Below are 26,172 nucleotides of genomic sequence, written 5' to 3'. Positions count from 1 at the left end.
AATATATATTTTGAATATCGAACTTGCACTTTGAGCCCTTCATAATTATAGAACGAGAAGTATATTCAAATTTCGTGTTATATCAAATTATCATGTATACACATGGAAAAAAGTATTGCAACACCTTGATTTTTTAAAACTTTAGCCTTTTTTTTTGGATGAAATATTATAAAATATGTGTATAATATTACTGAAACATAGTTTATGATAACATTGGCATTGAAACGAACAAAAAATGTTTGAAAAAAAACGATTTATATAACCACAATATTAATAACAAAATGAAGTGTTTTTTGTACAAAAAAATGCATTTTACAACTTTTACTGTAGTCGAACTTTACAATGTCAGACATTTCAAAATTAATCTTCAGATGACTGTTCACATCATGGTTGATCGTTATACGCCAAAGAATTAGTAATTTGTGCGCAGCCTCCATTCAAATGGATAACCGCATCTAAACGTCTTCTGATTCCTGCCATAAATCGACTAATTTCTTGCTTAGGTAGCAGCGGCATTGTTTATTTCATGATGTGTTTGAACTGGGGTGTCCTTTCGCACACTTTCCGCCCAATAGTGTCCCAAATATGCTCGATATGGTTCAAATTCGGGCTACGATCGGGCCACGGAAGATGAACCGAATTCCATTTGGACATTGGATCTTCCTCCACGATGCTAATTTCCAACTTTGGCGAGCTCTGCACTACATTGGATACGGAAAACTGTGTGTCTGTTCGTTAACAAAGGTCTCCGAAATGGTCTTTTCGCACGATAACCAGTAACGATGAGTCGATCTCGAACAGTTCTTGTTAAAAGGCTCTTGTATGACCACCACTCTCTTTTTAGGATTGTCTTGTATGCAATGGGTTTCCTTCTGACCAACCTTCATTTTGCTTGATTTTCCCTAGCAAATGGTATAGGGGGTCTTCATTATCTCGGAAGGTCTTTAACACCGTTTATTGCCTGATTTTTATTCTCAAAACGACTTATAGTGGAATGGTGATGACCAACAATACGTGCAGTTGTTACAGCGACATCCCTGCTTCTCTTATGCTGATAATCTGCCATCTTGATGCAGTTAAGAGTTGTCAAGGACCCATTACAAGGTGTCAATCACATAACTTTAAAAACTTGGTTATCTAAAGTGTTGAAAACAATGAGGATTAAAACATCTGTTTTGCTGTTTACTGGTACAGTAGCTGCATCTGCAGATAAAAACTTATCGAGTCGATATTTATTGATTAAACTCAGGTGATACTTAAATATTGTTTAACTAGTTCTATTTTACCAAATTATATCACAAAAAAATAAAGAGTGTTTTTTTAATTTCAATTTCAGTTTGGTGTTGCAATACTTTTTTCCATGTATATATATCTATATATCAACCAACTCTATGTGTAATATAAGGAAGATTGATAGATCAGGAAGATTTGGCCAACGCCTTGTACCCATCTATCTGTATGTTTACGATTTTCATTTGAAAAGTAACACATTAAGCCCCCCGTACATATCGAAAATGGTATTGTCTTGGAAATCCTTTTGATAGCATCTATTTATATACGAAATAGGCAAGATTAACAACATGGTTATGTATAGTGAAAGACCAGGAGGTCTCACTCCAGCGGTCTCTGTTAGATTTTCGCTATATACTTTGAATATCAAATTAGCAATTTGAGTCCTCCCGAAATATTGGAGACAAAATGTGTATATCATTAATATCATTTATATCTATATATCAGTTAACTTTATGGATAATTTTCGGAAGATTGAGAAATCAGGAAGATCAAGAATTAATACTTAGTCAATCAAAAATATATTTAAGTTTAGCTTTCCATAACTGTTCAAATCAAATTTCTAGTCTTACTTGAGCTACGTTGCTGTTTTTTTTTTTAACTTTTTGTCAAAATATCATTTTTTTGTCAAAATATCATTTTTTAAATGAACATCTCAGATTATATTTATGTTGATCAAAATATACATGTCAAACATTGTAAAGACGAATATCCGATGTCCGTAATGGTTTATATTTGAGGGCGAAGATATATGATAACGTCAGCTTGTCGGCAAAAAGGATTTCCTACCTGTACATCTCTTAATTTGAATTCCTTTAACTACCACTATCATGCTGTTATAAAATTCACTCATTTTCTGTGTTTAATCAACCTTTAATTTATTGACGATTCAGTGTAAATCATTTTACTAACGGCATACTATCAATTGTTTTTCGATCTATGTGATTAGAGGCATCAACCTTTTATTTACTTTCATTTAAATGGTGTAATAAGACAAAACCCTTTAAGAAAATGCACCAGAAGCTGACAACAACATACTCGGTTTCTCATTTTGGTCCATTACGGGTGGTGACAGCAGTCGCTTTACTCCCATCCAAAGTCTGAGGTACCTATACAGTTACGGGTATGGGCTCATTTTTCAGTCTTTCTGTACAGTTCCCTACGGCAAAGTTTTTTCCCACACCTAGTGGGATTGAAAGCTTGTCCCAGACCCTATTATTCATGAAAATGCCCAGGTGGGAAAGTGCACCAGAAGCTGACAACAACATACTCAGTTTCTCATTTTGGTCCATTACGGGTGGTGGCAGCAGTCGCTTTACTCCCATCCCCCTACGGCAAAGTTATTGACCGCAGGTGGTTAGAATGAAAGCTATTATACATATCTTCAACTCGTATCAATCCCTGGGTGGGAAAGTGCACCTGAAGACTTCACTGACCATCCAAAGTCTGAGGTACCTATACAGTTATGGGTATGGGCTCATTTTTCAGTCTTTCTGTACAGTTCCCTACGGCAAAGTTTTTTCCCACACCTAGTGGGATTGAAAGCTTGTCCCAGACCCTATTATTCATGAAAATGCCCAGGTGGGAAAGTGCACCAGAAGCTGACAACAACATACTCAGTTTCTCATTTTGGTCCATTACGGGTGGTGGCAGCAGTCGCTTTACTCCCATCCCCCTACACTTTCTCGATAATATCCAAATATTAAAGAAATATTTATTGGCTCTAAATCCAAATATGGACAATTTTATGTTCAGGGGGTCCTGAAATATTTTTGAAAGCGTCTGATGTGCTATTTTATAACCTTTTCTTAGTAACCGGACCAAATCACTACTTTACTTTAAAATTCATGACCCACAATTTTTTTACAGTTTGCTCTAATCCCCCAACTTTCTATTTGAGGCATAAAACATGAAGAAATACATTTGGAAGGGGTATAAACAAAAATGGCAAGTAACACACTGTCCACACTAAGGACTATCAAAGGACGATAACTGTGTACTCGGATCATTTTAGGATGCCGAATGGTTAGAAATTCGGTGTTTTTAAAGATAGTTCTTGTTAAATTTATTTACGGTTCTCTGAATATGGAAAATAATTTTGCGAGCAAATTATCATAGTCAAACACTGTTGGTGTTTTTCTAATTCAATTCGTTTTCTTTTTATTCTCATTTCGTATCCGTAAATTACTCGTATATAACTATTATGTGATTGGGGGATATACATGTACGATCTGTTTTTAATATTAAATTTGCAATCCTTGATTTTTGTTTACGATCTCGGTTAAGAGTTTGAAAAACCGAGAAAACGTAAAGAAGACCTAAAAATATAGTTTACATTTTTTCCCAACTAGCTTCTCGATAGAGTTTAATACGTAGAGGGGCGCACTTTCCATTCTATAAATACATATATACATATAACATAAAGTATGTGTGTATGTAGGGGAATAAAAATCGTTCGCTAAAAAAGATATTTCCTTTGCTTTTTGTGTATTTTTCGCTGTGCATTTGCTGATTAAAGATACCCTATCTCCTTTGTTTTTCTATTGTATTACGATATTTTGCTTTTTACGATTTTCTGGGACGTTCTCCCTTTACTGATTTATATTGATGCTGACATTTAGCAACCAAACTAGTCAGTACATTAGGCTTCAGACGACATGTTGTTGTGTCCCTTCTGACTTAATATGATGGATATCTTTATTTATTTAAAGGTTAATAAACAATATAAACCGTATTGGTAGCGAGATTTTCTTTTTAACAGAACTTTGTTTCACTATTTCGTTTTGTGGTTTTCTCATATACCACATAATGATTCTTTGGCAAGTTGATTCTCATTGTGTTCTTTAGTGGTCGCTAGAATTGGTCGCTAGCTTGATTGGTCGCTAGGATTGGTCGCTAGCTTGAGTCTGGTTATATTTTTTTAAATTCTGTATTTTACTGATAAATATACTCACTTTTAAAGTCAACATCACACTTTTACACTAACAGCAGCAACTGCAGGTGAGCTACAGAGTTCTGTGGATCCATTTATCTATATATCCCTATGAAGATTTCTTTTTCCCTAGTTTGGTAAAATAATCAAGCTCATTAGTATGCAGAGGAAAACAGTTTTTACAATTTTAGATAAGTTAACGGACAATGATAACGGATAAAAAATAATGAATATAGCAAAGTGGGCTAAAAAAAATATGACAACCAATTATTTTAAATAGATTTTTGAAACTTTTCTGTAGGCTGATAAGACTTGAAAGAAATTATTTTGCACAACATGCCCAGAGCATGAGGAAAACTAATTCTCTGCAACTTAAAATGCAGGAACTAAATTGTGTACAAATTAAAATAAAGTAAAAGTGAAGCTTTGCTGCAGTAAAATATAAACTTGCGTAGCAACAGATCAAAATGATTAGATCTATTCGTCACCCCCCCCCCCCCCAAAAAAAAACAAACCATCAAATGATTGTCCCCTTAAATTAAAACAAAACAACCCTGACCATGGCAACCATAAAAGAACCATTGTAGAAAAGTTACAGATTTCATAACAATTGACCCGGAGACAAGTTATTAAGTGACACAGTTTTGATGGCAACATCCAGTGGCGGATCCAGAAATTATCATAAGTGGGGGCCCGCTGACTGCCTAAGAGGGGCTCAGCTCTAGTCAAGCTTCAGTGATTCCCTATATAAGCAAGCAATTTTTCCCCCAAAAAGGGGGGCTGCACCCCTCTAAATCCGCCTCTGACATCATTTCGGCAATTCGTAAGAGATTCACTTGTAATCGAGTTTCAAGTTGCGAGTTAAGAAAGTCGGGTTGCGAGTATTGAGTTGTGAGTAACTAAAGTCGAGTTGTGAATTACAAAAGTCGAGTTGCGAGTTTCAAAAGTTGAGTTGCGAGTTATAATAATAATAATACATGTAATAAATCATTAGGATTAAACCAATTTTCAATAAGGCTCTCTACATACAATATCAACTACATAAATGAAACATAATAATTATTAATCTACTAATATACAAATGTAAACAATAGATCTAAATACACAAACTATAATTACAACAACAACAAGGTGCTCTGCAGGGCACATCTTTATACGACCGCAGTGGTCCAACCCTGAACGGTTGGGGCAAATTTGGTCACAATATTCAAGCTTGATACTGTCTGAATTTGGATTGTGATCGAATTTTTGACATAATAAAGGTTTTGGTCACAAAATAAATGTGGCTAGAGATCTAAAAAATCTACTATACAATACTGTGCATTTGAATATATAAAAAAGAAGATGTGGTATGATTGCCAATGAGACAACTATCCACAAAAGACCAAAATGACACAAACATTAACAACTATAGGTCACCATACGGCCTTTAACAATGAGCAAAGCCCATACCGCATAGTCAGCTATAAAAGGCCCCGATAAGACAATGTAAAACAATTCAAACGAGAAAACTAACGGCCTTATTTATGTAAAAAAAAAATGAACGAAAAACAACTATGTAACACATAAACAAACGACAACCACTAAATTACAGGCTTCTTCTTGAAGCTTATCAAAATTCGAATTACGAAAAATTTTGAAAAAAAAGGAATCCCTTAAAAAATTGTAAACTAACCCCCCCCCCCCCAAACAAAAAAAAAAGATTGAAACCCCCCCCCCCCCCCCCTTTAAGCAATAACCCTTAAACTCAATCCGATCATTTCCCTTGTAGGATGGAACCTTGTATTACAATTTCAGAGAAATTCTTTCACCTAAACAAGTTTTTGTTTGGAAACTAGAAACATGCTATTTTTTTGGCCCTTTTTTTGCCCATAATTCCTACATATTTTGGGCAATTATTCCAAAACTTAATCCTAGCCTCCCCTTTGTTATATGGAACATTGTGTTACAATTTTAGAGAGGTCCATATAATTACACACAAGTTATTGTCTTGAAACTAGAAAAATGCTTGCTTTTGGACCCTTTTTGTCCCTTTATTTCTAAACTTTGGACCTATAACCCAATAAACGAATCCAAACCTTCTACTTGTAGTTTTAAACATTTTGGTACAATTTCAGAGCAAATGAAGTACGTATCTTTAAACTAGAAAAATCCTTGTTTTTTGGGCTTCTTATTCATAAACGGTTGGGACAACCATCCCCAAAATCGACCCCAACCTTCCTTTTGTGGTATTCACCCTTCTGAAAAAAAATCATAAAGATCTACTTTTTTAAACTAAAGAAACTGTCCGAAAACCAAAATGTGTCTTCGGACGACGCAGACGACGACAACGACATCATAACATTATACGATCCAAAACAATTGTTTGCGGTCGTATAAAAAACACCTATAGTATACATTGTGGCTTAACTCATACATTTGACACGTTAAAAATATTATGACTTGTAAGAGTATTTGAAAGCAGATATACTTTTTCTTTTTTTTTATTTCACTGGATAATGAATTCCACGCTTTTTGACCACTAAAAGAACCAGATGCTCTACAGGGCGCATCTTCATATGACCGCAGAGGTCGAACCCTGAACAGTTGAGGCAAGTATGAACACAACATTTAAGCTTGATACAGCTCTGAATTTGGAGTGTTATTAAAAACATTTGTAGTTGACACAACATAGTTTTCTGACACAGAATGAATGTGGTCTAAGAACTTAAACTTAAAAACTTTAAGATTTTAAATTGGACATTTATATCAAAATCTAAGTACATCGTTAGATTTGGCATATCAAAGAACCCCAATAATTCATTTTTTTATGAAATCAAACAAAGTTTAATTTTGGACCCTTTTGGCCTCTAATTCCTAAACTGTGGGGACAAAAACTCCCAAAATCAATCCCAACCTTCCTTTTGTCGTCATAAACCTTGTGTTAAAATTTCATAGATTTCTATTCACTTATTCTAAAGTTAATGTGCAAAAACCAAGAAAAATGCTTGTTTGGGACCTTTTTTGGCCCCTAATTCGTAAACTTCCAAAATCAATCCCAACCTTCCTTGAATGGCCATAAACTTTTTGTATAAATTTCATATGTTTCTATTAACTTATACTAAAGTTAAAGTGCGAAAGCACCAAATGTCTTCGGATGACGACGACGGCGACAACGACGACGACGGCGACAACGACGACGACGCCAACGTCATACCAATATACGACCGAGACCACAATGTCTGTTCTTCGAATATAGTCCCTAGTGTTTACTCTTTAAAACTAATATGATATGTTATTTGTAACTTTTCTTTTCATTTAAAATACATATTTCAATTTCAAAAAGCTTCCAAAATTTAAAATTGCTGGATAGTATTACAGCTTTATGTTTATTTACTTTAATCTCTGGTTGATCAGCTCTTCAGCGGCCGGTAACACCGACGTTATCTTTAAGATCTATAAAATATATAAGTTTCTAACTGAATGTATACAAAGAGGGTTTAAAAGCTATGCAATTATCAAATATATACTTATCAAGCTTCATGTAAATTATTTTTAAAACAATGAAATACATTAATTATGAAAATTGTAGTTTTACCAAGGGAGCTAATAATTAATTAATAACACTGTCTGCCGCACAGCATTTCGGGGACTCTCCCTCTGGTATCTTTCCTCTCCCTTTTATAGATGACTATGCGGGGGCTTTTTCTAATTATTGGGGATATTATGATGACCTATTGTTGTTAATTTTTGTGTCATATAGTCACAGAGTCATCCGCATCGCTTCCCTCAATCTTATTCTATCACCAATAGCACGGTTTTCATTCGGTTTATCGAGAGAAATGATCGTGAAAGAATATCTAACGGCGGTCAAGTATTAAGAGAAGATCGAGAAAGTTCTGGTAACGGATCGTCAAAGACATTTAATGTACATTTTTGTTCAAAATCTTTGAAAAAATCGCTTAATTTTCAAAACGCGGAACGAATCAAAACAAAAAAATATGTTTTGTCAAAATGGTTTAACTTCCTCAACATAATTGTAAAATTAGATATGGAAAATATGCAGTACTTTATGAAAAAACTCAAAAGGCGCAATGATTGTCTATGAAATTAATTACAAATAACACGCTTTTTGTACCTATAATGGTCATATTTCAGTTTATCGTGATAATTATATTTGAAATTTCATCTTTGGTGTATCTGATAGTACAGTAAAATTAATGTATGTTCTTCTCTTAAAAGCATTAATTTGTTTATGACAACCTTGAATTTGTTGAATATCCATAAAACTTGATCGTGAAAGATCAGGCAACGCATTATTTTGATCGTGAAAGATAATGCAAGACCAGACTTATTACTAGTAATCAGACACACATCAGTATTTCTTTTACCATTTGATAAACCTCCAACTGGTTGAAGCCTGTTACTTCATTTTGTATTTTAATAAGGGTGAACATTAAAGCTATGTTTACCTCGAAATTTAAAAAAAAACAACAATTAAAAAACGTATTTTTATAAGTTTGAAAGATTCAGCTCTGAGAATCGGTCAAGTGTAATTCAGGCAGATCGAAATTATTTAGCCAATAATATGGATATGCAACGTTTAAACCAAAAGAATATCCATCAAACAAAAAAATACAGCAAAACAGCATCTTTCATCAGTAATTTGAGATTGAACGATTTTGTGCAACAGTACTTTGAAATTCTTAAGTTCTGTATATACAACGCAGATGTGGATTGATTAAACTATATACTACAGACTATAGAATACCAGAGCGCAAATGCTGTAATGTCTCGTCTGCTTTACTTATGATTGTTAATTTTTGGAACGTCTATAATACCAAGTGTGTTCTAGAAGTGTCAAATGCGCTGAATGTGCTTAATGTATTTTTGTCCATCTGATGAGCTTAGCCTTTTCAATTGAATTTTATAGTTCGTTCTTAGGTTGAACTGTTCATCACTGTCTCAGGTTAGGGGAGGGTTAGGATCCCGCTAAAATGTTTAACCCCGCCACATTATTAATAGATGTGCCTGTCCAAAGTCAGGAGCCTGTAATTCAGTGGTTTTTTTTTTTTATGTGTTACATATTTGTTTTTCGATCATTTTTTTATACATATAAGGCCGTTATTTTTATCGTTTGAATTGTATTACATTGGCATATAGCTCTATGCGGTATGGGCTTTGCTCCTTTTTGAAGGCCGTATGGTGACCTATAGTTGTTAATGTCTGTGTCATTTTGGTCTCTTGTAGATAGTTGTCTCTTTTGCAATCATACCACATCTTCTTTTTTTAAATTATGATTGTCAATAGTTCATACAAAGAGTGCAAGGTCAGATGAACCATGATATACAGATCTCTACAAATATCCCTTAGACCAAATAAATGTGTTCCGATCTTTACAATGCATTAGAAACTGACAAATGTAAAAGTTATGCTTCGCCAATTAATTCGAAACATAAGGTCAAAAGTATTATGAACCCTTACCGACAGCCAGACATAGACATCTTACTATCATTCAGTATATCAAATACAATTGACGTCATCATGGTCATATATGAAACATGCAGACAGACATGTACACCATACACGAAATACAATGGCACTTTAGCATACAGGTATATATCCAAAAGGCTAAACAACCTTAAACAAACATTGCCGAATGATGCATGATAATGAGTTCGATGTTACTTGAAACCTTGCAGAAGTCGAAAAGTACAACTCACAATCATAACAACAGATAGTTATCCTAAAGCTTAACGAATCTGCGATACGGACTTGACCACAAAAATGAATCTTCATCCATGAAATAAAGCAAATTCGGGGTCAGGTTAATCCTGTATGACGGACATGTAGTTTATAGGATCCAATATACAAAATGTGGGTATCCTATAACTCATGATAAGTGAGTACGTATACTCCACATGACAATAAAAAGCTTCATCCTATAATCAACCAACTATTTTACATTTCATTTCTGAAAATATTAATACTTTGAAAAACTTAAACCTATTGAGAATGTTGACCTATATAGCTTTTTTCAATACCAATAACAAATATTATTGATGATATAATTGAAGAATAATTTGAACGTCTTCGTGGCATCAAATCTTTCACGATCCTTTTCACGATCTTCAAAAATGCGGTACGTGATCTTTCACGATCCGAAAAATCAATTTTTGCGTAAATAGTTCTTTATTTACCAAGTTTCAGATTGTGTTATACAAAATAACTATGAGAACCATTTGATTATTTCCAATAGAAAGCCTTTATTCGTATTACAGTAGGTTTTCTAGTCGAATTTGTGAAAAAATCATGTTTGTTTACATTTTTAATGTCATTGAAATGTCGAGTAGCAATCTGCCTTTTGTTGTTTTTTAATAACTATGTACTTTTAAAACTGGTTATTCTCACATATTGATCATAATGTTGAACCAATTTGACAGACAGTTTTATTTTGTCGTAAATTTGTCTGTGTAATAAATTATAAATTAGAATATGTATCGACCTTTCATATGTCTTCTCGATTAAATGTCTTTCACGATCCGTTACCAGAACTTTCACGATCGTCTTTCAATACTTGACCGCCGTTAGATATTCTTTCACGATCATTTCTCTCGATAACCCGAATGACACCCGTGAATAGTTTCAACACCTAATCTGATCAAGTCTTGACCAGTAAGGTGCTGAAAAGTGTCATCCTCTATCCTCCCATCTTAAAACTTTTTAATTTAAAAGATTTTGCAGATTAAGTTCTGCAAGAGCACGTTGTATAGCAGACGACGTGTTGATAGTATGAAAATAAACCCGAAAAAAAATATCCGGCTTCGTATGTTTTCGGTTATTTTCGGAAGTCTACCACCACCACATAATGAAAAAAGCACTGAGTATAATTAATTAACCACCTAGTATAATATTTTTTTAACCAAACAAAACATTTTAACCACTGATCATAAAGTTGTCTGTACTGAACATAATATTTATTTTACTGAACATAATGATCGGTCTACAGAACATATTAATATTTATTTCATTCAACATAATGATAACAGTACTGACAATAAAGTTTGTTTAGACAGTTGGTTTTCCCGTTTGAATGGTTTTACACTCGTAATTTTGGGGCCCTTTATAGCTTGTTGTTCGGTGTGAGCCAAGGCTCCGTGTTGAAGGCCGTACTTTAACCTATAATGGTTTACTTTTTAAATTGTTATTTGGATGGAGAGTTGTCTCATTGGCACTCACACCACATCTTCCTATATCTATTGACAATTGAATATTTCGGTTTCTGTAATCAACATAATGAGAAATCAACATAATATAATAAAGGGCTGCGCTTTAGCGCATGGTACGCCCGTTGCTCTTCTAACTTGTCTTTTATGCTTTAAATTAATTTATATGATCAACTAGAAATAGTGTGAGCCCTGTCAAATACCCCCCCCCCCCAAATAATAATTAAAAATGCACAAAAAAAATGGCACTATTAAGGTCAATAGATATAAACAATTTATCAAAGTTGCATAACATTTTGTGAAAGTGTTAGTTATTGTCCCAAAATTGGAAAATCCCCCCTTTTTTAAGCATAAATATTCATAACATGGAAATGTAAAATCTGAAATTTATAAAAATTGAAAGGGAGCTTACATCAATAGATACATTTTTGTATAAACAATTCACCAAAGTTTCATGGACATCGGTGAAAGCTTTTTTGAGTTATAATCCGAAGTGTTAAAAATCCCCCTTTTTTATGAATAAAGCCCCATAAATCCAAAGTTTCATGGACATTGGTGAAAGCCTTTTTGAGTTATTGTTCGAAGTGTTGAAAATCCCCCCTTTTTTATGAACAAAGCCCCATAAATCCAAAGCTTAAAATCTGAAATTAAAAAAAACGAAAGGGAGCTTACGTCAATAGATATAAACAATTCACTTAAGTTTCATGGAAATTGGCGAAAGTGTTTTTGAGTTATTGTCCGAAGTGTGGACGACGGACTGACGGACAACAGTATACCATAATACGTCCCGTCCCGGGCGTTTAAAAATATGTTGACAGAAGATATTTTCAAAAGTACTGAATATGAAGACAAAAGTATGTTGATTAAAGTGCTGAATATAATATCATTATGATGTTATTGCTCAACATAATTGTTTTATATGTACTACTGAACATAATGAAAAGGGCACACATAATCGAGAAAACAAACGCTGAAAATAATTAAATGATCACAGCATGTACTAAATATGAACAACGGAAGACAGCTATGGCGTTCCATATTCCTTGTCTGTCCTATTATATTCATCTATGGTATTTAAAATGAAAATAAGCACAAAACCAGTCATTTTAACAATTAAGCTTCTATCAAGGAACCCTTTTGAGTTGACTATATCAGAGACAAAAACAAAATGCGTACAACGGATATAAAAAAAGAAGATGTGATATGATTTCAAAAGAGAAAACTCTCCACAAGAGACCAAAATGACAGAAACTACCATATAAAGGTCACTGCACGTTATCAACAATGAGCAAAGCCCATACCGAATAGTCAGCTATAAAACTTAAAAGGCCCCGAAATAACAATGTAAAATGAGAAAACTAACGGCCTTATTTATGTACAAAAAATGAACGAAAAACATACTGAACACATAAACAAACAACCACTGAATAAGTATACAAGACAAAAAGAAAAGGACAGTACAAAATATGTTAAGAATCTAATCTAAAATAAAAATTAAAATAATCCTCGAACAAAATAAATATTTATATATAGAGAAGGTGACTAGATGCTCTGCAAGGGAAATTTGCATATTTCGGAATTCTACTTAATATGTTATTTACCAGCAATTTAAAAAAATAATAAATACATATTTGAACAATAAAACAAAGAATTTTCATCATGGATCGGGATATTGTAACTTGATAAAGGAATTCGAATGTAAAATGGTGGTAGCTAACCACGGATCCAAGAAAAGACACGTATTATATATGTCCATTAACACGATATTAAAATGAGAAGATGTGGTATAATTTCCAATGAGATTTCTGTTTACTACAAGCTATAGCTATTGGAAGAAAAAGCTCCAGTAATATTGAATTTATCAAGCTTAACTTAAAGGATTGGAGAGGACGAAAACAACATGATTTTTTTTTATATCAGGCACATTTCAATATTCCCAACTATAGAATCCGACAAACTAACGAAAAAGGTTTTTTTAGTGAGAACAACAATTTATCAAACCACATTTATATCTTCAATATAAAAATAAAGAGATGTGATATGATTTTCAAAGTTTAAAAAATAAATGGAATTAAGCAATTATAGTCGGCTATAACAGGTTCCGACATGAAAAATAAGAATGAATACACAAACCTACGGCCTAATTAATAATAAAACAATTTACGAAAAACATATATGACATACACGAACCAACGACAAACACTGAACTACGGGCTCTTGACTTAAAACAGGTACATTAGGAATTTGGCGGGTTAAAAATGTCTGTGTGTGCTCATTTCTCCCAAAAACTATCACAACACAAGACCAAACTATAAAAAAAAATCAGTTGCAATGATCAGATCATCATTTAATACTACCAATGACGATATCAGATCAGGTGCGGGATCCAAACCACGGAACATCCTGAAACTTCACAAAATAAAAAAAATCGAAAACTTGAATGGGGTTTCAATCACCAAAACTCCCTCTCCCCTCATGCCGGATCCGCTAATGGAGACTAAACTTTTGAGTGGGTCATTTAGGTTTTAAAAAAAATGATAACAATACTGAATAACTAACTGATATTAAATTGTAACCGAAAAAGGAGAGAAAAATCATTCCAGACGTATGTTGCAATGGATTACAGTAGTTTTTAATAAATATTTATATGACAGAAGTATCATGGAAACATAAACTGATCACGAATGTGGCAGAAGAGGTAGTACACGGTTTATGTTCTTCTCATACATACATATATTATGATAGTAATTTGATACTAAATCCTTAGGATTGTGCCTGATATTCATATGATGAAATCATAATTTTTCAATCAGTTTAGTTGAAGTCTGGAGCTGGCATGTCAGTTAACTGCTAGTAGTCTGTTGTTATTTATGTATTATTGTCATTTTGTTTGTTACTTTGAATTACTGAATTTTAATGTGCGTACTGTTGTGCGTTTACTTTTCCACATTGGCTAGAGGTATAGGGGGAGGATTGAGATCTCATAAACATGTTTAACCCCGCCGCATTTTTGCGCCAGTCCCAAGTCAGGAGCTTATGGCCTTTGTTGGTCTTGCATTATTCTAATTTTAGTTTCGTGTGTATAATTTGGAAATTAGTATTGCGTTCATTATCACTGGACTAGTATATATTTGTTTAAGGGCCAGCTGAAGGACGCCTCCGGGTGCGGGAATTTCTTGCTACATTGAATACACCTTATCGCTATTTCCGCTTGACCCGAGAATCTGTTCCGCTTGAACTATTGGCGTCATATAACAATCACTTTTCCATTGTGGCGTCAGACATTTTAGATTATGACGTCAAAATTTTACGGGACCCTGTGTGATGTCCAGTAATGGCGGACAAATAGCGATAAGGTGTATACCTGTTGGTGACCTTCTGCTGTTGTTTTTTTCTATGGTCGTGTTGTTGTCTCTTTGACACATTACCAATTTCCATTCTCAATTTTAGTAGTAAGCATCTATCAAGTTAAGAGTTATAATTAGTAATATGCCACTAGAAGCTATTACAGCAGAATGCAATGAGTGTGTAGGTAAAGGTAATACCTTTGACTAGCTAGCTTAATTGTTAGCTGGACCGTGAAGTCATACCAAGGTAAAGTAGCCTACCCTCCTTTCGGAGTAGTCTAGTCGGCCAAACGATGAAAAGAAAAGCTCCAAGGATTGTACAGGAAGGTTCAGTGATTGTACAGTAAACTTGCAAGCGATTGTACAGTCATTGAAAATATCCAACATGGAGAAAATGAATATATTTGGATTTCTACTGGAACAATGAACCTCGCATTTTCCCGTTTCTAAGCATCATACAAATAAATTTCAAGACACTATACGTATATTGTCTAATTACAAGAAGCAGTTATAAAAAAAGAGAAAATCTTCACGGGAATGTTTTAAAGATCTAAAATAAAGTACCTTATTCATAATATGGGTTCGCTCTCTGAATATTAAAAGTGAATTTGCGTTTGGTGTACTTTAGCTAGAACTTATTATAAACACTTGTTCAGTATAATAAAAACACCTAATGACTGGTTGTGCTGGTAATATCAAGTTTGTTGTCTCTTTGCATACCAAATATTGCTCTCGGCTTTGCCCCGAGCAATAGTTGGTACCCCAAGGACAACAAACTTGCTAATATCCTCACACCCACGCGCAGTCAATAGATGTATAATATTTTAGTCTGAAAGAGCATGATTTATATGCTGGTTTTAATGGTCCCTTTACTACTAGTAGTTTTCAGTTACTACAAATACTCTTATTTTGGTGCTTCACGTTTATAATCTTTAGTAAATGTTAGTTGTTTTTGTGTCTCGTACCGATCTTTTGGGTTAATCAAATTGCAACGGACTTTTAAACATTGTTTTTATGTTATACTATTACAAGACTGACTGTCTACGTTTAAGGGTTGAACGCCCACACACATGTTGAATCCTGCCACATTATCATGCGCATGTAGTTGAGTGGTTATTATTATTTTTGTTCATATCTGTCGACTCATATTTGATGTTTTTAGAATGGGTTTGTTGCATATCGTAAGGGACTACAGTGAAAACACTATGTGAATTAAGTTTTTTAGATCACCTGGCCCACAGCTTTTCTCATCACTTGGCGTCCGTCGTCCGTCGGCGTCCGTAGTCGTTAACTTTTAATCAAATGTTCTCTGAAACTACTGGGCCAAATTTAACCAAACTTGGCCACAGTCATCATTGGGGTATATAGTTTAAAAATTGTGTCCGGTGACCCGCCAAACTAACCAAGATGGCCGCTATGGCAACAAATAGAACATAGGGGTAAATGTATATTTTGGCTTATAACTCTGAAACCAAAGCATTTAGGGCAAATCTGACAAGGGGTAAAATTGTTAATAAGGTCAAGATCTATCTGCCCTGTCAAATGAATCGGACAATGGGTTGTTGGGTTGCTATCCCTGAATTGGTAATTGTAAGGACATTTTGTCCGTTTTCGGTTATTATCTTGAAAATAATTATAAATAGAGATAAACTGTAAACAGCAATAATGTTCACCAAAGTAAGATGTACAAATAAGTCAACATGATGAAAATGGTAAGTAAGTTGATCCCTAAGGAGTTATTGCACTTAATAGTAATTTTTTTACCATTTTTTCGTAAATTTTTGTTATCTTTCACAAAAATCTTCTCCTCTGAAACTACTGGACCAAATTCAACCAAACTGAGCCAAAATCATTATTAGGGTATATTAAAAAAAAAAATGTGTGCGGTGACCCGGTCAAACAACCAAGATGGCCGCCATGGCTTAAAATAGAACATAGGAGTAAAATGTAGATTGTGGCTTATAACTCTGAAACCAAAGCTTTTAAAGCAAAATGAAAGCTTACAAGGGTTAACTTGTTCATCTAGTAAATGTATATATCTGCTCTAAATTTTTCAGATGAATTGGACAACTGATTGGTGGGTTGCTGTCCCAATTTTTAATTTTTAAAGAAATTTAGCCGTTTTTGGTTCTCTTGAATACTATCATAGATAGAGATAAACTGTAAACAGCATTAATGTTCAGCAAATTAAGATCTACAAATAAGTCAACATGACCAAAATGGTCAATTGGCCCCTTTAGGAGTCATTGCCCTTTATAGTAATTTTTTTTTTAAACAATTTTCATTCATTTGGTAAATTTTGGTAAGTTTTTACAAAATGTGTTCCTCTGTAACTAAAGAACCAAGTTCAATACAAATAGAGAAAATTGTAAGTAGCAAGAATGATCAGTAAAGTATGATCTACAAACAGATCACCATCACCAAAACACAATTTTGTCATGAATCCATCTGTTTCCTTTGTTTAATATGCTCAAAAACCAAGTTGAGCAACACAGGCACTTAAAAACCTCTAGTTATCCTTCATTAAAACTGTTTATGTCGTCCCTTAGGCCATTAGTTTATTTCGTCTTAAATGTTTCACATTTTTTTTGTCGTAGCCTTTCATAACTAATATACAGTATGGGTATTTGTCATTTTTGAAGGCCGCACGGTTGGTTATAATTGATAATACTACTTCATTGAACTCCAGATGATAGTTGCCAAATTGGCAGTCATACCACATCTCCTTACTTGTTATGATATTGTATACATTTTTCGTACAGGACTTTAAATTTCGCGTCCTGTCTAAACATACAATATATATGAAACATTAGTCGCTTGACGTTAAAAGCAAATAACTTTACAATCAATCAATTTAAACTCGTGTTCAATAAGTAGAAAATCATTCGATTTTTGAGGTTAAAAGGGGGAGGTGGCAGGAGGTCTTCTAATATAAATATTGTGGCCTGGCAAGAGCTTGAAACAATCGGCATGATTAGTGACAAGTTAAAACTTTAGAAATAATAAAAAAATCCGCAAAAAATCGTCCTGCCCCATTCCCATCCTTAGAATAACAAAAGGTCGTACCCTTACTGTCATTGTCCGTGTGTTTTATTATTTGGATCCAGCTAGCTGTCCATATAGTGTCATACTAAAGGGGGCAACTATTTAATATTCTGGGGGAGGAGGATTTTGAAAATAAACCTCAGCCTTAATTATCACAAAAAATAAATGGTTTGTTCTGTGGTATTGTCACAAATACATAACCTGACTTACAATGTATTGAAAATAAATAACTCTGCAGGTCTATTCGAAAGTATTAGCAGGGCCGTAACTAGCCTCTGCTAATAGTGAGGCAAAATATATATTCGCCGAACGGAGCGAGGCGAAATTTTTTTTGCAAGAGGTTTGGGGCCCCTAGAAGCTCTGATAAAAATAACGCAAAATCGTGCATTTTGAGCGTTTCCAAGACTCTTTCTGATATTGAAACGCAATTAAGTTTTAGCTATTTTTTTTACTATACTGGTCTCAAAGCAAAAACATAGATTCATTGTAATTTAAGACTTTTCAGGGCAGTACCTACATTTAGGCAAATTTAATGCTTACGTTATAATTTTATATATACTCAATATTGGAATAAAAAAGAAGTATCAATTTAGATATTTCTCATCAGACTCGTTATTTTTCCTTTAATCATTTATTCATTTATTTCAAAGTCTATTTTTTTACTTTAACTTTGTCTGAGTTGTCATGATAGATGGTCCGAGTTTTCTTTTTAGACGGTCCGAGTTGTCCCAGGACGGACATGTTCTGCAACCAACTAAAAAGTTTGAACACCTTATTCGATTTCGTGATCGCAATACAGTACTATCCAACTGAAATGTGAACTACTTTGAAATATTTCGTAAATTTTTACCTTAAAGAATCCTGGTCCTGAGTAGATTTGGAAGCTGTCGTCAGCAAAAGATTAAAACACCGTTCATTGCGGGCTTCCGTTGTCGTTGATTTCTGTATTTTATGCAATGTCAATTTCATCATGGAATACTTTTTCCACAATCAGAGGTTCATTAAGGGATACAAAAAGTTTGATATTCAGTATGCTTATAATATATAACAGTTACGATTTGAAAATCAATTTAAATTTAGGTTACAGTAAAAAAACAATAATAGGTCAATGTCATAAAGATATAAACTTTTTAGTAATCTGAATAAAACTGGGGAAAGGAAGGGCGAAGTAAAATATCGCCTTCCCCAGTTTCGCAGTCTCATACATATTTTTTTGTTAGGGGCTAAGACACAGGGGGACAACGAGGTTCTACCGAGCCCTTCCCCAGTTTTGCGTCGAGAACAAAAAGTTTATATTTTTCTGACATTGACCTAATATTGTTTTTATACTGCAACATAAATTAATAAATTGATAGCTATTCAAATCGTAACACAAACGACAGACTTATGTTTATCCCTTAATGGACCCCTGGATTGTGGAGAAAGTGTGCCATGATGAAATTGACATCGTACACAATATAGCTTTGTTACAATATTTTATATGAAATAAACACAACTTGTTGCAGTATAAAAAACATTTTATATTTTTTATGACAATTATCTTATATTGTATGTGTAGAAGTACTTAAAGATGAAAAAAAATTAAAATGATTAAAATTTTCAGTACTGAAAAATGGCTGAAATTTTCAGTACTGAAAAACGGCTGAAATTTTCAGTACTGAAAAATGACTGAAATTTTCAGTACTGAAAAATGACTGAAATTTTCAGTACTGAAAAATGACTATAATTTTCAGTACTGAAAAATGGCTGAAATTTTCAGTACTGAAAACAACTTTTTCTCAACATTACTTAAAATGATATAAAATCAATGTACTGAATAGCGTTGTTTCCTGAAAGTACTGTTTATATAGCGGCTGTTAATGTACTGATTAGTAATGTTTCCTAAAAGTACCGTTTATATAGCGGCATTTAATGTACTGATTAGTGATATTTTCCGAAAGTACTGTTTATATAGTGGCATTTAATATACTGTTTAGTGATTATTCCTAAAAGTACTGTTTATATAGTGGCATTTAATGTACTGTTTAGTGATTTTTCCTAAAAGTACTGTTTATATAGCGGCATTTAATGTACATGTAAACGCTAGTCAAATTGTTGGTAGTGTAGCCTGGCAATAATCAGGTTTAGAGTATAAACACCACATGTGTCATCTGTGCTCTATTCCAATCTTCGTTAACTAGGATTGTCAGTTTACCCTACAAAGGTAGGGTTTTCTCTCCTTGCACTCCGCCTTACTCCACCGATAAAAACTTACCATCACGAAAAAGCACAATAACGCTAATGTGGCATTATACATTAATTAATAAATCAACCAATCAATCAATTTTGTTGGGATTTAAATACTGTTATTACGTTTACACGCTAACGCTCACTCTCACACACACGCTCACTTACCAACACACACACATACACACATCTAGTAAAATTTCTACAACAGTTCTAATTAATATCGAAGTAAGAGGCATTTCTTTAAATATCAATAATAAGTCAATCGATATTTGAAATAGTTATCAAAGGTACCATGCTTACAATTTAATACGCCAGACGCGCGTTTCGTCTACATAAGGCTCATCAGTGACGCTCAGATCTAAATAGTTTTTTGATATTTGAAAAATATTTTATATATTTCAGGTGCAACATACATTGCAACATGGTCAATTCTTTTGTGGGCACAAGGTGCCCTGGCTTTTCAATTCATGGAAGTCTGCTATGGACTCATAACAGCTACTGACATAGCTTACTATGCATATCTCTTTGCAATGGTTCCAAATGAACAGTACAAGATAATAACAAGCTTTACACGAGCTGCACTTCTTATCGGTCGTTGTTCTGCATATTTGACTGGACAGTTGCTCGTATCTTTTAATTTAATGGACTATAAACAGCTAAATATAATATCAATGGTAAGTGTTTCGCTAGCATTTATTTTAGCCTTGACATTAAAAAGACCAAGCAATTCTGAGATATTTCACTCTAAAAAGCACGACGAAAACAAAGACGTAACGAACATAGAGTTTGACAACAAAATTGGATCTTCAGCCAACCATGAAAGTCCGAATGTTCAGAAGCCCACTTTTAAGCGTGGAATTTTATTCTTATGGAATGAACTGAAAACTGCATACTCAGATAAGTCTGTAATAGCTTGGTCTGTGTTTTGGGCATTTGCGTCATGTGGACATGGCCAAGTCAGGAATTATATTCAGAACCTTTGGGAAGTAATTACACCAGATCAGCAAAAAGGAACCATTTACAACGGAGCTGTAGAGGCATTTGGTACCCTAATAAGTGAGTTTGCGAATTATTTCAACCAAGTATTTGTATGCTAAACACATGTTGTCACTTTAGGATTCTAATTTAAAAGCTTTGATAGTCAAGACCATTTACTAGGTACCAAATTATACTTATACAAACCACCTGATTTGTGTTTTTTCTTATATTATTTATCGATGATTATGCGAATATTTCAAGCTATAATCAAGGAAACAAGAGTAATTGTCCAACAAGAAAAAAATTTGACACCATGATAAACAAAGCGACTTTTAGCGCGTTAGATATGAGTCTTTTTCTTGCAAAGCCATGGCGTTGTCAATTTTATTTTCGATTTATGAGTTTGAATCTTTCACTCCTGTTGTAGTAATTTTTACATGTGTTGGTAAATCAAATGCTACTGATATATTCTTAATTTTTTTTACAAAACACATGTAGTTAATTGTTTACTTTCAATATCATATGTATTTTAAATATTCAGGTGTGAAACTATGATGAGCATCACACGTATATATCAGATCGTGAATATTAAAATATAGCTGTATATGCTAATACCTTTTAAACATATAAAATAATACTTAAAAACCTGAAGTTTCATGCGTGCTTCTTTATACTGTTTGGTGGCATTTTATGCATATAATGCGCATGCAAGCCGAAAAGTTTAATTTTGTATTTATGCCACTATATTTGTATATTTCGTATTCATCAGGTTTCATAGGTGTATTAGTATTTGGATTTTTACCTGTAAATTGGTCTCGCCCAGGACTATCAGAAACAATAATGGCCATGGTATGTATTTTGAATACCGCTGGCCTTACAGTAATGGGGCAATCAACAAATATATGGGTTTCGTATGCAGTGTACAGCGGCTTTAGAGCTACATATCATACAGTGATAACATTAGCAACGTAAGTGTTATATATCTAACAACCTATTCTAAATATCTTTATAACTGTCGGCTGATTAATTCTGTAAGAATTAGGTGAAAACCTTTTAACATTTCTGAAAACTTTTAGTTGTGGTTGTCATATTCTAGATCTGTACTTTCTCTTTGATTTTGTTACTTGTGAACTCAAGCGTTCAAAAGGAATTATACATATTTTACGTGAAATTCATTATGACTATTCAAAAACAGATAATAATCATTTTTATGTATAACTCCCGGGAGAGTGATCATCTCAATAACTCTGAACTGCTGTCTCTGCTGCGTTCTCTTCCTACATTGACGAGTCCAATTCTCGCTTTAAGGGTATTCAAAACGATGTACTTATCTCATTACTAAAGCTAACAAGTCTGTAATCAAGGAAATGAAAGGCTAGAACGTTTCAAATACAGGAACAAGCATGGTAGGGTCTATCGTGTTGTTCCCTAAATTCAGAAATCATATCTATTATATTTATATGTCATATAACAACCTTTAGATGTTCACAAAATATTACTTTTGTTTCAAACGTCTTCCATTTAGTGTAAATCTGCCAAAAAACTGCCATAATAGCCTCAGTATTAGATATATATTCAGATATGAGTAAATAAGATATTCAGTACATGATGTCTTTACAAATATGCTTATAACATTTCATTTTAATTTAACGTTTGGTGACTATGTTGAACGCATCTACTCCATCGAACTTTAAATAAATAATACAACAGATAGTGTTAAGTCTGCTCATATCTTGACTAACATCTAGACATTCACAATTTCTCGTTAAAATGTCATTCCAGGGCATGCTTGTCACGATTTCCTTTCTATTTGTCTATTTATTGCCATAGCACGTTATTTATTCTTTTGTATATGTTCATTCATTTATTCATTCATTTATTCATTCATATATTTATAGAGGGTTCTGCTCACAAGCGGTGAAGTTCAAATCATTCACTCGAAAAATGGTCGAACGCTATCATAAGTTGGTTGATCGTTGTAAAATATCTGACAAATATGTTTTAAATGGCGAACCCAAAGTCCCGTCATCTCTTCGCAGAATGTGACCTACTGAATTAGACTAATCATCTGATTATTTGTACATGTGAAACACGCCAGATGCAACTTGTATGACAGGATCTGCTTACCCAAAACAAAGATAAACACCAGTTTTTGATGGGGTTCGTGTTGCTCAGTTATAAGTGTACTATGTTGTGTTCTGTATACTTTTGATATCCTTTTGGTTCTTTTCTTTTCTTGTCATGTTGTTGTCTTTTTATTTTCGACGTATGAGTTTAAATGTTTTTTTGGTTTCCTTTGTCTCTCTTTAATGCTTTTGATTTTGTAATTTGATTAGGCACTTCCCGTTTCGAATTGTCCTCGGAGTCTAGTATTTTTGTGATTTTACTATTTATATCTGTAAACAAGTATGTGTAAAGTAGGATCTTGACTTATATCTATGTTGTTAAAAATCTACGCGTAATTTTGCTATTTCAAAACGTTTTAATTTCGATATATTTAGGGCGTCAAAGTGCCATCCAATATGCCTTTCTCTATTCAATTGGTCAGATCATATCAAGCTGTTTAATTATCAATAAAATTAATACGACTTTGATTTTACTAATGTTCAGGGACCAATATAATGGCTCTTATTGTGCCTCCCGCTTTAAAAGAAACTTTTAAAAGCCTTCCACATATCATATGAAAAATATATGGGATTATTACGTGTGATCCATGATTCAAGAGTTACCTATTAAGCTGTTGCTACTTTATGCATGCAAGTCAATCGGAGCAATTTTAATAATGAAACAGTACACAAATTAAGATAATATATTTTATCTTACAGGTTACAGATTGCTAAATCCCTTTCAAAACAACGGTATGGTTTTGTGTTTGGCGTCAACACGTTTATGGCTCTCATTATTGAAACACTAATTACAGTTATTGTAGTAGATAAAGTAGGTCTTGGTGTAGACGTACAGACACAGGTAAAACATTTAAAATTCGATCAATTAACCGGAATAATTAATACAATTGATTATAGCAATTCCTTGTATTCATTACGGGGGTGGGGGAAATGTTTTTTTCTTCACTAGAAACCAATAGGCTAGATTGGTAAGTCGCGTGAAGAAAAGAGCAAAATATGATAAATTATTGAAACGTCGTTACGCCGTTCTGTTTCTCCATATCATTTTCTATTTAATTTCAAACGAGTTGAAGGACATCCTTTGACCTATATAGTTATTGGTATATTACCAAGATTATAATTTAATACGCCAGACGTGCGTTTCGTCTGCATAAGACTCATCACTGACGCTCAGATTAAAATAGTTATAAAGCCAAACATGTACAAAGTGCAACAGCATTGATGACCCAAAATTCCAAAAGGTTGAGCCAAATACAGCTAAGGTAATCTATGCCTGGGATGAGAAGAGCCTAAGTTTTTCGAGAAAATTTTTTGTTTGTAAAAACAGGAAATATATATTTAAAACCATATAGTTGATATTCATGTCATCACAGAAGTGACTTCTAGGCTGGTGATACTCTCGGGGACGAAACGTCGACCAACAGTTGCATCGACCCAGTGGTGTTAATAGTTATCAAAAGTACCACGATTACAAATTAATACGCAAGACGTGCGTTTATAATTGTTTACTTTTTACACATTTTGACTTGGATGGATAGTTGTCTTATTTTCACTCATACCACAACTTCTATGTACAACACTTAAACAAAATATGTTTAGACAGCAATTATTTTCATATCATTAAAACGTTCACTTAAAATGAAATAACTTTTTAACAAAATATCTTGTACGGAACCATAATTCTGAGAACTTTCAAATATGTTATTATACAAGGATACATTTTTTATGGATATATTATATGTATTTATTAGACATTGACTGTTTCTCGAGAAGTTTAAATGATACCTATATCAGTTTCAGTTTTACGATTAAGAAGTGCAGCTTAACGAGTTTTTTTAAATGCACACAACAATTTCGTTAAAATACATTTGTGTATTTACAAGCATAATGTGATTAAGTTTTTAAATCATAAGGATAAGAGAGGAGAAAGATACCAAAGACATAAGTCGAAAATAAACTGACAACGCCATTGTAATAAATAAAACAAAGACCAAACGTCAACAGTATACAATACAAAACACAACAAAGAAAACCAATGACTGAGAAACACTAACCACACCAAAAACCAGGATCGATCGCAAGTGCTTATGAAGGAAAAAATCAGATCCAACCAAACCGTAAAACAGGTTTAAATAAAACTACATCGTCTAAGCTAATGAAAATTGTTTGGTTTATTATTTTGACAATAAGGATGTGTAAGGGGCATGTCAGTAAGACATCATCTTGTGTAAACTAAATAAAACAAAATAAAACTAATTAATGTGGATATGATTAGAATTTTGTTTCAAAATTAAATAAAAAAATCTTTAAAAAGGGCAAGATATGAATATTAAATGAATTTTGAAAACAGTGGTAGCTCAGCACAACATTCGTGTTGACATTTTAGTTATAATTATATTAGTTACCACAATGTACTATACAATTAGAACCAACCTACAATGCAAATTTCTTTTCAGTTTACAATATATGGTGGATATTTTGGTGTTATTGGTTGTCTGTTCCTAGTAGTGGCGTTCTACACAGTATACAAGAACGGCTGTTCCTGCCGAGTTGCCAATGATAAAAACTATACCGTCTCTGACCCGGAACCTAAACCTGAAGGACAAATTTGATTACTAGTACTAAATTTGATAACTTGTACTAAATTTGATTACTTGTACTAAATTTGATTACTAGTACTAAATTTTATAACTTGTACTAAATTTCATTACTAGTACTAAATTTGATAACTAGTACTAAATTTGATAACTTGTACTAAATTTGATTACTTGTACTAAATTTGATTACTAGTACTAAATTTGATATCAATAAAAATGTCCTAGTCCTATTTTGTAAATTCGAATTTAAAAAATATACATTGTAAAATTAAAATTTGCAAAACTTTAATTACACAAGGAAGGGCGGTACTTTTTACTGGTATACTATAGAAAGGACAAGGTACGATAGGCCACTTTTTGGTCCCTCTTTTATCTCATTTTAAAAATTCTGTTTTGGAAAGCTTCTTATCATGTTAAAGTATT

The 26,172-nt window shown here is 33.4% G+C and overlaps 1 protein-coding gene across 1 annotated transcript in view; it reads left to right on the top strand.

Moving 5' to 3' along the window:
- The window catches only part of LOC134684865 (thiamine transporter 2-like), a 46,592-nt gene extending 20,828 nt beyond the window's left edge, over nt 1-25,764 (top strand). Inside the window, exons 3-6 of the mRNA XM_063544174.1 lie at nt 20,451-21,104; nt 21,796-21,994; nt 23,852-23,993; nt 25,609-25,764. Coding sequence (XP_063400244.1) covers nt 20,451-21,104; nt 21,796-21,994; nt 23,852-23,993; nt 25,609-25,764 — 1,151 coding nt within the window. The remainder of the gene's footprint in view (nt 1-20,450; nt 21,105-21,795; nt 21,995-23,851; nt 23,994-25,608) is intronic.
- The last annotated feature ends 408 nt before the right edge of the window (nt 25,765-26,172 follow it).

Source organism: Mytilus trossulus, chromosome 9 (genome assembly GCF_036588685.1).
Source record: "Mytilus trossulus isolate FHL-02 chromosome 9, PNRI_Mtr1.1.1.hap1, whole genome shotgun sequence".
Lineage (NCBI taxonomy): Eukaryota > Metazoa > Mollusca > Bivalvia > Mytilida > Mytilidae > Mytilus > Mytilus trossulus.
The sequence above is the reverse complement of the archived record's forward strand: the minus strand, read 5'-3'. Positions and strand labels throughout refer to the sequence as shown.